Consider the following 16,367-nt stretch of genomic DNA (forward strand, 5'->3'; position numbering starts at 1 on the left):
TGAAACCTCTGACTGGTTGCAAACTTGTTTCTCGAACTCCTCATTAAGGTTCCTGGTAACATCCCCCACTGTATCAGTCAGTGCTTTGCGAGAAGAACTGTCAAATAGAAATCCCGTCAATTTATCCACCTTAGTTGGATCGGACAGCCTGTTATTTATACGGTGGTGCTTAACCAACAGTTCAGACATGTTATGGCTAATTTTCCTAAGTTCATCTCGAATGTCTGAATAACCATCCTTTCTACTATTCCGACTCTGGGTACTGTGTCTATCAATTGTCCAAGATTGTGTCCTTTGAGACTTTGTACTATACCTATCCATTCTGGATAAAGTAGAGTGCTGATCACTCATGTAATTCGGTTCTCACCCCACAGGATGGCAAGAAAACCGCTCTGATACCACTGTAATAACCCCAACAGGTTATAACTCCTTCCAACACCAAAAAAAATCTTTATACTTCAGTTGTTTGACATTTCATCAAACACTTTGCAAGCAAGGGTCATCTGACTGATATAACTTTTCAGAGTGTTGCAGTGATTCTTGTTTGGATTTGCCTCAAAGAGAATGCTTACAAAAGATTCCAAATTGTCTAATCAATGACCTAACATAAATATGCAACTAATTTTGGCAATAGTGAATGCATATATGAGTTCTAATCATGGAAATGACCACCTACAGCCAACTGGAATTTTAACAAACAGTTGGTATGCAACTAACTGGCTGATAAGAAATGATATATTAATGCTCAAAGACAACTATTAATGACCAACAATTATATCTCCTTGATTGAGAATGAGTATCCAATATAATATTCATACTAAGTTAGCCAAGACTCTTGGCATTTACAAAGATATCAAAATATGTTGATTGCGGGTAAGTAACATGCACCTACAGCTGCCAATGAAAACTAATGCAAAACTAAATATCTAACTTCAATACTCCCCTACAGCAGTACACTAATCACATGCATGATTAAATATAACTAAAGCCATGGATTGCTGATACCATTGTGAGAAATGCAACAATGAATGATGTGTCTATTAATGAATGATAGGTCTGATATAAAATGACAATTACAACAGCACCCTATAGTGAAAGGCAACTATGAAAAATACACATCACACCTGGTATATGAAGTTGTCTTAGAAAATAGATGAATTGCAATACCACTGAACAGAAAATAACCTCCTCAAGTGCCCAAGTCGTGCCTCTCTAGCTGCTGCCCTTGTTGCTTGCTTTTTTTCCCAGAATTTGCTTTTTTCATTTTGCTTTTTCGGATTGCTTTTTTCGGATTGCTTTTTTCGGACTGCTTTTTCCGCCTGCTTTTTCGGATCTGCTTTTTCGGCCTGCTTTTTTCCGGACTGCTTTTTCCGCCTGTTTTTTTTGATCTGCTTTTTCAGCCTGCTTAAAAATCTCTTGAAATGCTGAAATGCTGAAAATGGCCTTAGGCCCAATGATGCCCTAGCTGAAGTGACTGAAGTATCACCTCCAAATGTGCAACCCTTCAGAAGATATTTCACTTCCTCAGTTATGCTAATCCAAGGGAGTTTTCGTTCCCAAAGATCACCTCCAAATGTGCAACTCTTCAGAAGATATTTCACTTCCTCAATTATGCTAATCCAGGGGAGTTTTCGTTCCCAAAGATCAATTGACTATCTGAAACCACTTGACTCCACAATAGACTATGTGATTGAATCACAATTTGATGTCAAGAGAGAAGTAAACAACTGGATGATTAGAATGAAGCCCCGGGGTGCCTATTTATTCTTTTCTCTCCACTTTCTCCAGAAGCTTCTAGAATATTATTTTATTTTATCTATTAAGTGACTTTATAAAATATTTTATAATTCAAGTCACTTTATTAAATTAATTAAATATAAAGTTACCTTTTAATATTTATTTATTTGATAACTTTATAAATAATTAACTTAATACCACTTATTTATTTAATTAAAATAATTAATTAGTCATCCTCATAAAATATTCATTATTTTGGACAACCTAATTAATTAAATTAATTAAATCAAATTGCCTCCAAAAATGGGGACATGGCATCATTGATACATGGATCACATGAAATGGTTGGTGATATCAATGTGATGGATACCCCCAAAATCTGCTTACAAGTATTCACAACTATATGGTAATTTTATCAAACACATAGCTTGCAGTCTTCGTTATATACTATAACCCTTATGGCTCTAAAAGGTTGTCTGTATCATGTTGTGTTTGGCATGCAACATAAATATAGGAATTGAAAAAGCATAACATATATTGCAGAAATAACCAGGACACTATATTTATATTCATTTCCAAAATTTAATAACAAGTGAAAGCTGACTCACTGAATACTCCAGCAATAAATCAGAACAAACATTGTTTACATCAAATAGTTGAGGGCGTGGCCCTTGCATTGACCTACTGCAAACAATATGCAACTGCTATAGTAACTTGGCTACTATAGTGAAATTGCTACAGTAACTTGCTATAGCAACTGAGCTGCTACAGTGACGAGACTGTTACAGTGACGGCTGCTACAGTGGCGCATTGCTACAATGACGTGGCTGCTTTAGTGGCACGTTGCTATAGTGATGCAGCTGCTACAATAACTTGGCAGCTACAGTAACTCATTACAGGAACTTGATTGTTGCTGGAAATGCACCCAATCTACCGGATATAAAGCTGATACCAGTGAATTCCAAAGGCCAAACCCCAAGGGAATGACGTCTAGAATGTCACACGAGAGGATAGACATCCTCTAATGCCAAGAACAGATCTACAACTCACACATCCATTTTCTTCTCATATTCAACCTACCAAACAAGGGCCGCAAGCTCTCCTTTTTATTTCTACTTCATAGGGTCGACCCACTTTTCACAAGCAATGTGGGATAAAGTGTTATAAAATAAAATAAAATAACACCTTATGTCTCCCTTGGGCTTCCCTTTTCCAACACAAAACCCAACATGAATAATATTAGTAACACTTTATTATTTTCACATTTAATCTAAATGTTACTTTAAATAACTTCAGGCATTAAAATAAAATAGTAATTAGGCTTGGAATAATATGAGTGATAGCTCGTCAGAAAGCTCTCATCAAGGAGCATCAAACACAATGACTAATTCTGACATCGCCCATGCCTTGCTGACTTACTAAAAATAGTAAGTTTGCCCAACACCATGTAAATCAACTCCGTTCTGGCCCGAATTGTAAATTACTAAGCCAAAACATCTCAGGATCCCACTGACCTCTTCGTTAGCCTCTGGGACTACGCAGAAATAGGCTAACAGTCACACAACTAGACAATTGCTAAAGTGGGGACATTACAATCAAGGACATCGCAGAGGTCTTTACTTGGGATCTAGGTGGAGCATTCACATGGGTGGTTATGGATCATGGAGTTGGGAGGAGTGATTAATTGCATTTCTTTCTTGATGAAGGTTGGCATACTATTGACGTCCCATCACCTCTTCATATAGAGGTGAATGTTATTATAGTTGGAGTGAGGTACTCAGTTGGATAGTGAAAACTCTCTTTTATGATAACAGCACATGGTAGGTTTCCATGACTGCATATGCGCATGAGATGTTGTGGGATCCTGGCATTCAATTGGTTAGTGTTTTGGTTCATGTCAAACTGCTTCACAACTCTAGGGTGGAAATGTTTACACCAGTATATCACGACAAATCGATAAAGCATCAATCATGAGGCGGATCTAGGATCCAGCCATTTGGTTTCAGCATATGGATGTAGATTGCTTGGGGCAAGAAATCTTTGGGAAGGAAGGACTGTCATCTCCCCGTTTCTAGGCCAGTAAGTTTGTTGCATCCTTAGCCCATTTTGCCTTGGTCCTATAGGCTAACTAGGTCTTCTGTAGGATCAAATCAAGTTTTGGCCCAGGTAGTTTGTCAGCCAATCAAGGTGGTTTCAATAGGATTTCCAAACACTTCTATTTTTAGTAAGTCAGCAGGCTCAACATTCTTGGCATTTCAATGTTGGGCTAGGAGTGGCACATTGAAACCCTTCTGATGAGGTATTGCACATTCATATCTGAGTCCATCTATTCAATGATTTTATTGTTGGAAGATTTAAATGGTTAACTAATAAAGTGACTTTAATTAACCTAAGCTCATATTATCAAATGTCACTTTATTATTATATAAGCACTTTATTTTCTTAAGTAGGGAAAATGATATTTTTCAAAAGAAATAAAGAAACAAAGAAAAGAATGTAAGAGTCACCAGGTTGGGCACAAAAGAGCAAAGAGGTCTCCTTTGCAGCATACTTGGTTTTATGATTTTGGATTTCTTTTCTCTCTTTGAGAGTTTCTAGAAAGCTTCAGCTTAAATCCTCTCAAGCTTTGAGGGAGTGGATGGAAACCGATGGTCTGCTAGAGATATCAGATGGGTATCTCATTTTGTGCTTTAAATCTTTTTTTCATTTTATCCAATCCGACTGTAGTTTTTGTGTTTAGGATTGGATCTCATTATCTTGCTGCTGAGATGAAATGCAAAATTTATTTCTGAGACTTTATTTATCTGGATATTTTATGAGGTTTTACTGGTTAAATTTGAAATACATTGCATGAAATTGTTTCTGTAAAATTTCTGAGATTGTAGTGAGAGACTTGGAGCAAATATCTAGTTAGGGGTATGACAGTTTTTGGGAGATGCAGATTGCGAGTCCACGCAGATGCTCTGGCATCATTAAATGACCACCTTTGCAATAAGAAATAAATATAGGAGTCATTATGGCAGATAAATAATGGAACATTGAGCGATTGAATTTTCATTGAGATTTCATAATGAAATGTATCATGGATGAAGTATTTAACTCATTAAATTGGTTTAGCCATCAATATATTTTTAAACCTAGTGAAAGGTGTAAGTCAACTTCCAATAAGGACTGAAAATTCATGAATTTCAACAGAGAAAACAATTGGAGATATTAAAAGATACAATTTTTTGTTTGCTTCTACCACCTTCAATATAACAAATCAGGCACATCATTTAATGCACTAGAGAAAACTAAACATAAACATAAAGCAGATAATTAATAGAAACAAAAACCTACCAGACTGAAGTCTGTGGTACCAAATGCTTCCAGCTGCGGAACAATCTGCAACAAGATACTTCCCATAGTGAATTGCATGCAACCATTAGAACAATAATGTACAAGAATTATGTTGCATACTTCTAAATTCCAAATAAGTTAACAGATGCCCATGAGTAATAGCTAATCAGATTTCCTCTTTTGAGTAATCTACCCCTCAATCTTACTGGAAACATTTGTTGTTATACAGTCATGACATAAGCAATTTGTTTCACAAATAATTCTTGAACAGGAAATGAAAATGTTCAAATGTAATGTAACCAAGGAGATCAATATTTTACACTCTAATGGAAAACAATTACAGATATAGAAGAACTTTCAACATTTTGTTCTCAATTAAAATGTCGATACAAATTGAAAATTTATCATTTGGTGAAATAATTTTAAAAATATTTAGCTAGCAGTAACCATGAAAACTTAGAAGAGTAGAATTTGCGGTCAAAGGCACCTCCTCGAACAGTCATACAAACAATTAAACTGGTTGAGTATATTTTATATTTTCAAATTAAGATCTTTTGAAGTTCTTTTTGTTAATAGTGATTTAAACAGTTAATGTATAATCATTCATAAAAATCATGGAGAATTAATAGCAGAGTAACGTGACTTGCCGCGAGTCAGGTGAGTCACGCGAGTCAGCGAGTTAGGAATGCCTAAACGAGTCATTATGACCCATGACTCGTGAGCGGCGAGTCAGGTGGAGTGACTCGCATGACTCGCAAGTCACGAGGTGACTCGCCTGACTCGGGCTGCTTGACTTGGCCGCGGCAGGCAAAAATTCGGCTAGTTAAAATATTAATTTTTGCAAAGTTTTTGAATGCTTTTTTCTTCTTACTCACTCTTATAACCTTAAAAGGGCTCCCATAACACTCTATTGAGAAGAAGAAAGAGAGAGAGAGGTAGAAGAGAAATAGAGTTTCCTTCTTTTGCAACCAGCTGAAAGGAAGAGGAGAAAAGCTTGCATTTGTGACATTGGAGCTTGCATTTAGATCATCAAGGAGTTTATAGGAGCTCTTCTCAACACTTCCCAAAGCATTTGAAAGAGGTAAGAGTTGATTTTTTAGATTTTGATTATTTTTTTCTGTATGTTTATGGATTTTTTGCATGAATTTTTTTTGTTTGTTTATGAGTTTTTTTTTACTTTAGATCTTCAAAAAATACAATGCTTAAATGGTAATATTTGGTCTAAAATGTCTTATTGCAGCAACCTTTACATTTTTCCTTACTCATAATGGCTCTTGGAGATTAAAAAAACCGCAGCTCTCCAAAGGCAATAAAAAAGATGAGTGTTGGAAATTCAGCATAGACTTTGCGGGTAGAACTAGAACTCAAACAAAATGCCTATTTTGCAAAACCATTAATAGTGGGGGGATAAATAGATTGAAATACCATATTGTTGGCATATGTGGTCATGATACTGAGCCTTGTAGACTTGCAACTGTTGAGGCTCAACATTTTTGTTATGTAGCCTTGGAAAAATATGAACAAGAAAAGGAATTAAAAAAAAACAATTAGAAGAGTTAGCTCAAATTGGTTCTAGTTCCCTTCCACACTCATCTGAAAATGTTTCTGAGTCAGCAGGTTGTGTTGGAGAAGGTTCTTCCCTTCCTCCCTATCGTCCTAGTGCTTCTACTAGTCGCACTTCTTCTACATCTATGCCTTGCACTGCTGGTGGTGCTACTGCTACAACTACTGCCCCTTCTAGTAGTAATGGGCCTGCTAGCTTTACCTTTTGTCCTAGAGTCAGAAAATCTAGGTTGGACAAATTTTTTGTACCGCATACCACTCCTCATGCACAACCCTCACTTGAGAGCTTGGGCTGGAACAAGGAGGTACATGAAGCTAGAATAAGAGCAATTTGCAAGTTTTGGTTTTTCTGCAACATTCCATTTATAGCAACCAAGTACTTCAACTTCATTTATATTTGATTGTTTTACGTTTTAAGTTTTAAAATTTAAATCCAATTTTATACTTTTAAGTTTTAACTTGATGTTGAAAATTTGAAATATGCTAATTAAAATATTTTTATAAATGTAACAGGACTCCTTATTGGCAGGGGATGATTGATGCAGTTTCCATCTGTAGTGCGAGGTTCAAAGCCTCCACTGAAGATGAGTTGAGTGGCCCCCTCTTACTAGATATGGTAGAGGAGATGAAACTTGAGTTGGAGGACTATAAAAAAAATTGGAGCCAAAAGGGGTGTATTATAATGACGGATGGATAGACAACTAGGAGGAATAGGACCCTCCTAAATTTTCTTGTTTCTAGCGGAGGTAATTTATCATCCTCTACTTCTTGTCACTTGAAGTCTAAAATTTAATGTATTATTGAATAACGAAAAAAAAAATTTATTGACTATTGATTCTTGAATGATAATTATTTTGTTTAATTTTCACTTTCAGAATCCACCATGTTTTTGAGGTTTATAGATGCTTCATCACATGTGAAAAATGCAAAATTCTTATGTGAGACTATTGAAGAGGTCATAAGGGAGGTGGGGGAAAACAATGTTATCCAAGTGGTGACTGATAATGCAGCTAATTATGTTGCTGCAAATAAAATTTTAACTTCTAACTTTCTAAGTTCTACTTTTAAACATTTTGTTTTAGTTTTTCATTAAATTTTGAAAATTAAAAGTTTTTTAATACATCAAAAATTTTCATTGTTTACTAACTAATTTAAAATTGTTGAAGGAAACCTTTTGATGGAGAGACACCCAAAAATCGTTTGGACTCCATGTGCGGCCCGGTGCATCGACCTCATGTTAGAGGATATTGGCAAGCTTGCATGGGTGAAATTATGTGTTACCAAGGCCAAAAATCTTTGTAAGTTCATCTATAATCATGCCTTGGTCCTTAGCACTATGAGGCAATACACAAAGGGAGAGGAGTTCGCTCATCCTGGTATCACAAGATTTGCCTCTAATTTTATCACACTAAAATCCTTGCTAACTGCAAGGTTAGATTTGAAGTGCATGTTTGTTGGTCTAAAATGGAGTTCCCTCTCCTTTCCCACCAACCCTGCAGAGATAGATGCAACAAAATGCATTTATGATGATGAAGGTTTTTGGGAGCCATGTTCGAAGATTATGGAGGTAATTTAAATTTTAAAAGCTTAAGTCTTAAAATTTTATAAATTAATTTATCTCATACATATTTTTGTTTTATTTTCATTGTGCAACTTTGCAAAGTTTCATCATTCACTAAATTGTTTTTTTGTTTAATTATTTTGTAGAGCACTGAGCCTCTTGTAGCCCTCCTACGAATTGTTGATGGCGAGAAGCCCTCTATGAGCTACATTTATGAGGGCATGAATAGGGTCAAGGAGGCTATTAAGGCCAAATATGTAGGAGTTGAGGAAAACTATGGCCCTATTTGGGACATAATTGATAAGAGATGGAAAAATCAGCTTCATAAGCCCATCCACGCAACAGCTTATTACCTCAATCTGGGATACCATTTTCATGACGATTTCAAGGCAGATGAGGAGGTTCTTAGTGGCCTATACACAGTGATATCAAAGATGTCCCCTAATCTCACAGATATATTGCTTGAGATGGATGCCTATAATAATGCATCAAGGCTCATTTTTTCAAGCCAAATTTGCAAAGAAGGTCGTACAAAATTGCAGCCAGGTAGAAATTGCAACTTAATCCTTCTACAATCTAGTTTCTAAATTTCTAGCTTTAAACTTTAAAGTTCAAATTTTGAAATGAGACTAATATTTTTTTGTTTTCCTTTTTTCAAAATTCAAATAGATGGTGGCAAATGTTTGGGCCTTCAACCAAAAACCTTCAGCAAATCGCCATTCGCATTTTGAGCCAGCCAAGTAGTGCTTCTGAATGTGAGCGCAACTGGAGCATGTTCGAGCACATCCACTCAAAGAGGCATAACAGGTTGTCTGTGCAGAAAATGAATAGGCTAGTCTTTGTGCATTACAACCTGCACATTAGGATCAAGGAGATTTTGGATAGTGACACCTCTCCGATTACTCTAGAGGAGGTTGATCCAGAGTCTGAGTGAATGAATGGGGCTACTGATCCTGTATTTGATGATGAGGACCTACAGTGGCTTGACCAGGCAGATAGAGAGGGCCAGGCTAAGGTTGTGGCTATGGCAGCAGAAGACCAGAGAGCTCCAGTTGTTCCTAGTGGCACCTCACTGGCATTGGCAAAGTCAAAGACTACAGTTGATCCTAGAGGCACCTCACAGGCTGATGCTATGGCTACTCAGACATCTAGGACCTACCTTAGATGCCTTACTAAGAGGCATTTTATAGATTATACTGAGCTTGAGGTTGAGACTGAGGTTGGGGATGAGGATGAGGATGACAATGACGATGAGGATGACAATGAGGATGAGGATGAGGATGATGATGAGGACTCTGACTAGGAGCCATAGCTATAGTCTTGTTTTAACTTTTTGTTTAACTTAATATATGATCAGAATTTGGAACATTTCATGATGACTATTGATTCATTGAATCTTGATGTGTTGGATTTATCATTTCATAATACATATACATTTTGATGGGTTGCATGGATTTATCATTTTATATATGATTATATGTTTTACTTTTATAATATTTCCTTCAGCTACTGTTTAAACTTTAAACTTTAATTACTAGTAATATAGTATTTAGCAATTTACCTTTGTAGTATTGTACTTATGTAATCGATGTATGTTTGACTTTTAAAGTTTTAAGTTTTAAGCTTAAGTATGTGCATTATGATCAAATTATCTTCTATTTAATGATGTTATTGTGTCTTTACGCTTGATTCAATAATGGGTGCATGGAATGTTCTTTAAATCCTAAAAAATCTCAAAATTTCGAGACTTTTTCACTTTGCCGAGTCATTGCTGAGTCATTTCTGAGTCCAAGCCAGGTCACGAGTCAAGTTATCCTTGCTGAGTCCAAGCTGAGTCTGAGTCATGTTACTTTGATTAATAGTAAGCCAATTCTGCAACTTACTGCTTGCCAAAAGAAAACTTCAAATCATGCTGTTCTTCCCACCAAGTTAGACCCTTAGCCTTTATACCTTATACATCAACATTATCTGCTTACCAACCATGCTTCGGAGGAAAAAAAGACAAGTTAAGAAGATTCCCTCTATAGGAATATAAATGTTTAACTAGCAACTAAAGCAATCATCTCATCAAGCAAAATCATTGCCAAAAATAATAGGAATTTTTTTTTACAACTCCAGCAGATCAACTTACCAGGGTCCAAAGACCATTGACCACAATGGTTCTTTTTACACCATGGCTCTCATCCTGAGATAACGATACCTCAAGTGGTCCAATTCTCTTATCAGTGTGATTAAGCAGCCTTGCCCTTACCTACAACCATGCATTACCTTTAATCAGATACAATATTAACTGATGTGTTAGAATAATGACAAATCTGTGATTAAACATTCCAGATGCCCTTAATTATCATATTTACCTATTTAATAGGCACAGTTACTCTGAGTGCTTAATGTTTCAACATATTGGGAACAATGCCATTTGATTTAAAATTAAAATACTAGAGCATTGGAAAAACTGAAATATAATGAATGCAATTAAAAAAATCTAAAACAATCTCCAAAAATTTGTATACGTTCAGGCCAATTACACACAAAAACATTAATTGGCCCAACAATAAACTGAACCCTGAAGAAAGATGTCTATTTAAGAATTAATAATTATAGAAAGAAAGTTTCAGATGAAATTGCTTACTAAACAGTGAAAACAAATGTAACATATGATGAGTCAGTACCTCTTCCGAATTATTTGCATGGAAATAAACTCTTTTCCACTTGCACTACAACTATACTACAGATTAGAGTTCAGGTTTGGGTTCAGTGGGTCCAATATGGCAGGGTTCAGTACATATTGTAAAGTTTCTGCCTAAGTTTCAGATCTGAGATAATACCTTAATGTTCTTTCTGTTCTGATCTTCTTATGTATCTGACCTTGAAATAAAATGATAATATATTATCCTTCTGAAAATAGGTTTATCACAGCAAGAATTTGATTTGAGGCAGAGTTGCTTAAAGGAGCAGACTTGTATTCTAATGTGTGTCGTTTAACTACGACAATAGACTCCTCATATACCATAACCAAAGGGCATGTCCCCTAAATGACCCTATCTAGGTCGGCTCATAACACTTTCTCAAGATCGGCGCTTAGTGAAGAATTTCATGTTAACAAACATAACTAGATTAGTTAATGTTTAATGCTTAACCGATAATCATTGATTGCCAATCATACCTATTGAAAGGGTGATGTATTAATAGCCATTAAAATGGTATTCGATGAGAGAAGATGATTGTGCGGTCTGCACAGTCAGACCAGTATGAGTATCTAAGTTATAGTATTAACACATATATGTATATCTACATATACATATATACACACATACATACATATACATATATGTATATATGTATGTGCATACATACATATACATATATGTATATATGTATGTGCATACATACATACATACATACATATATATATGTGTGTGTGTGTGTGTGTATACATACATATATCTACATATGCAGATACATGTATGTATGTATCTACATATATACACGTGTGTGTATACATATCTTTATGTATATAGCTATGTATGTATATTTAAGGCTGAAACTCACCCAAAACTGTCAAGACTCAACACGTCTCGAGTCGAGTGACCCTCGTCAAGTCCGGGGAGATGAGACTCGAACTCAGCTAAGTCTAGTCCTAACTCACCACTTTCAAGAGACTTGCCAGACTCTCTGCTTCAAGGCAATTCATGATGTCCAAACCCAACCAGCGACAACAAGAAGAAAAGTAAGTGAACATTAAGAACTCACTCAACACTTGCTTTCATTTTCACTTATATGGAAGGTTGCACGAAGACAGGAGAGTACTTGTCTACTTTGTAAATGAGCACGAGTATGACTATTTTTCCAAAGTTGGAGACATGGGTACTTTGAGTATGTCAATTTTTAATATATATGTATAATTTGATATTTTGTAGAAAATCTGAAAACATAATGACATTGAGTTTTCAAAATAAAAACATTGATAAGTTTACCATCAAACATTATGATGAAGGGTACTCCCCTTATTAACACAAACACACACAACAGAATAGAGAAAATAACAGCAATTTGCAAGAACAAAAGGTTGGCTTTCTATTATCTCCAATAAAATAGATTACAACATTCAAAAATATGACATGCACAATCAAATGGGCATTTTCCTTATAATATTTTGCAAACCAGAGCCACCACATACATTCTCCTAGAACTGTCCTAAACAACCCTATGAGACCTCTTTATATGTGCAATTTTTTAAATTTCCCAAGAAGGTTCTAGAAATTTCAACCCTAAGCATTGAGGCCAACCATCCCTAAAATATTGTTATTCATATTTTATTGCATTAGAGTACACGACAAGAACTTTCGAAACACAGAAGAAATTTTAAAGGAAATTCATTCTCTTCAATTTCAGGTAGTGCAACTTCCAAAGACCATAACTCATCGCCAGTTAACCACATAGGCTATTATAACCTCATTTCTGGAATGACTTGAATTTCTCTATAACGCATGAGTCACAAACTCCAGCCAGCCGAGGTTTGACTCCTTATCAGCACCTCTAAAGCCTTCAGAACTGAGTTCAAAGTTTTTGTACCCTACTAACAATACCTAAAACTTTCAAGATCTTCAAAATTAGACTTGATCTTGCAATGAAACTTTACTAGAAGGCTGACATAACCAAAGTGAACCTCTAGGGAAGAAATCAGAACATTCTAAGCTCCAACAACTAGCTTACAGAAGATAGTAAGCTTTCAAAAATTAAAACTTTGCACTAAGATAGCCCTTATTGACAAGACATCCTAGATAATACCTTTTGGGTGATGGAAGATTATCGTTACAATCAAGATGCTCTAGCATCACATTAACTTTGTAGGTTAAATACACAAATTGAAATGTCATGCAATCATCATATCAAAGTTTCAAGCTAATTAGTGATTACATATTGACATAAGCTTGATAAACCGTATGTTGGTAGGCAAATAAATAACAGAAGCAAAAACCAGAAATCTTAATCAAGGTTCTTTTCTATGATGCTCTCCACTGAGTGCTCGACACTTGGGTACACGTACCAATACCCAATGAGCGTCCCAAGGGTATGGGTAAAAGTACCAAGGTAACTATGCTTCTACAACCCTACAAGTCATTTCATTTCATCTAATTGGCAAGAATGGGAAGAGAAGAGAGAAATCTGAGAAATAAGAGTGCATTGAAGGACAATCGGCATGGAGATAAAACCAAAACTAATCATCAAATCGCATTTGTGGCACTGCATTCTCACATTTGCAGCATCAAGAGTTGTCAAATATTGATTGAGAGGAGATTGCATTCGATTCAAGTTCAATTGAAGTAAGATTGTTTTTTTAAATTTTTTTAAATTTCTAAACCAAAATTTGCTTTCTTTGTTTTACTTTCAATTCTTGTCCAAATTTTATTTAACTAGATCATGGAAAGAAGAAGCCGTGCATTATTTTTTTGGAAAAAGAACATACATTGATTTATATTAAGTACTTTAATAACTATAATAATTATTCACAAATGTTAATTTTTTTGTAATTGTGTTATTGCGGCACCACCAAGCAGTTCAAATCATTTTTTTTTTCATAGTATCTACTTCTAATACCTCAATTCAAAAAGACCCTAGTTGGAGACATCATGATATTTTAGTTGCACAACATAAAGGAGAGACAAAATGTCATTATTGCAAAACTGTTTCTTCAAGGAGGCATTAATAGATTGAAGTATAATCTTGCACACATTTCCATCCATGATGCTAATTTATGTGATAAGGCACCTTCTAAGGTTGTTCTTGAGGTGCAGGTGCATACACTTTTGAGTTGCAAAAAAATGAAAACAAGGCAAGGGAAGAGTTGTTGTCCATTGGTGTTGTTGGAGAAGTGGCTTCTATGCCTCCATTTCATCTTGGTGCTAGTGTTCATGCTAGTGCTAGTGGTAATGCTAGTGTTGGTGTTGGTGTTGGTGTTGGTGTTGGTATTGTTAGTACTTCTAATGCTAGTGCTAGTGTTAGTGCTAGTGCAAGTGGATCCATTGGTCCTAGAATTAACAAATCTAAGATGGGTTTTTATTTTTTTTGCACGCACTACTGCTTGTTCCCAACCATCGCTTGACAGCATCAGTTGGAACAAGAAGACACATGATGCAGCTAAACTTGCAATTGGAGACATTTGGTACTATTGCACCATTCCATTCCCTGCACCTAGGTAATTATTTGTTTGATTGATTAAAATTTAAAGCTTGATTCTGTCTCACAAAATTTTATATTTAAATGCATGGTGAATACAAGTCGAAAGTTAAATTCTTCATTTCAGATTACATATATATATTTTGTGACATGCGTTAAGTCTCATTATTTTCAAAATATGATCTAATTGTAAGATGGGTTTCAAAACCCCTACTGCAGATAAGGGGCTCAATATAAACTCAAAAGGTGGCTGATGTAAAAGCCATGATAGAGGAACCAGGTTTGACATGGAGCAAGGGTTGCACCATCATAACTTATTGTTGGACTGATCGAAAAAATAGGACACTCAATTTTTTGGTTTCTTGCGGAGGTGATTGTACTTCCCTCCATGCATTGAATTTGGTTCAAATTAATATTTTAGTTTATGTTTTATTCAAATTTGAATAATTGATTTTGCCTCTTTTTCAAGTAGCACCATCTTTGTGAAGTCAATTGATACCTCAAGATATATAGCAACATATCTTTATGGAGCTATGAGGGAAGTCCTACTAGAGGTGGGCAAGGAGAATGTTAGCCATGTCAAAGAAGCGAAGGGAAGTATCCATGAAGTTTTGCAATTGGAACTTGATCCCAGTTAACCCACCAAAACCCGTGAACTTGGTTGCCATGAGTTCGTGAACAAGATTTTGAATCGAGAAAGTGAATGGGACAATGAATGCAACAGGCACAGGTTTTTCAAAAGCTATGTGTATTGATAGAAAAAAAAATCAAAGAAAAAGCGGTAACTTATTCAACTTCTTGTGCATCTTGATATGAGAGCTTCAATTCATCCGTTGATCTTTAGAACTCGTGCCACACAGATGAAAATTTAAGGAAATACTCATTGGATAGTAAATGCAAGGGCTCAACGAACATCTAGGGGTGTTTTCACTCTTCGGTTGAGCTCAACAGTAACTTTCTATATGCCCACTACTTACTTTTCCATTTTCCTTTAAGTTTTGGAAAGTTACCATTCGTGTACCCCATTGAGGAAAATCCATTAAATGAGATTCTTGCTATATTTCTTCTACCTTAATGATTCAATCCCTTCCAATATCATTCTGACATACTCTTAATTCAATACGGGAGTTGAACTTAATCATTAACTTGATTTTCTTGAAAAATTGGAAAACTGTCTTCATGGGTTGGAAACCCGCCAAGGAGAAGACAGTTTCTATTTTTCCACCAATGCTTCCTTCTAGGTCGAATCTTCGACAATTGCATTTCTGGAAGCTAGGAATGCTTGGTTAAGATGTGAGGACCTATTCAAGAATCATTAAACATCTTGTTTTTCACCTCATGCTGTTTTGTGGAAAACTGTCTTCATGGGTTGGAAACCCACCGGGGAGAAGATCATTTCAGGTTCTCCACTAGGGCTTAAATATTTGAGTAACAAAGAATCTAAACAATGCTTGGAAGTCTTAATTTAGATTCAAACATTAATTTATTGTAGAATCCTTTGCCCTTTGCATGTTTTTAATCCATGAGTTTCTTCAAGTGGTTTCTACAGGAAATCACCTTCATGGGTTAGAAATCCGCCGAGGAGAAAATTATTTTCAAATTTTTGCCAATGCCTACTTATCAAAGATTGGTACGCCATGAATGAACATTATTTGATGATTGATCATCAAATAAGTAAATTCGATCTCTATCGGGCTAGGTACTAACTTACCTGACCAATCACAAGGTAGAACAAACACCAACCGAGCAATGGGGAAAGAGAAAGTGAAATGGGAGAATTCGATAGAGATCACCTAGCTTTCGGAACTTAGACCTAGACTCAAACATAATTGAGGACTAGACTCACTTTGCCTACTGCACAAAACTCGCTTTTGCCAATCGGTTAGAAAACAAAAAGTGGGGCAACAATATTGAGATGATATCTCTCTATATACTTGAGAGCATAAAGTGTTCTATAACAATCCTCCCTAGCTAAGAGGAAGAGCTA

General features: G+C 35.7%; 1 protein-coding gene across 2 annotated transcripts in view; it reads right to left on the minus strand.

Moving 5' to 3' along the window:
- Positions 1-16,367, minus strand: part of LOC149543409 (trafficking protein particle complex subunit-like protein) — a 246,556-nt gene that overhangs the window by 50,961 nt on the left and 179,228 nt on the right. For both annotated transcript variants that reach the window (XM_089798197.1, XM_089798198.1), the window contains exons 9-10: positions 10,332-10,451; positions 5,077-5,121 (exon numbers count right to left, since the gene is read on the minus strand). In XM_089798197.1, coding sequence (XP_089654323.1) covers positions 5,077-5,121; positions 10,332-10,451 — 165 coding nt within the window. The remainder of the gene's footprint in view (positions 1-5,076; positions 5,122-10,331; positions 10,452-16,367) is intronic.

Source organism: Cupressus sempervirens, chromosome 8 (genome assembly GCF_028749045.1).
Source record: "Cupressus sempervirens isolate cs-2001-9-10 chromosome 8, ASM2874904v1, whole genome shotgun sequence".
In the NCBI taxonomy this organism is placed as follows: Eukaryota; Viridiplantae; Streptophyta; class Pinopsida; order Cupressales; family Cupressaceae; genus Cupressus; species Cupressus sempervirens.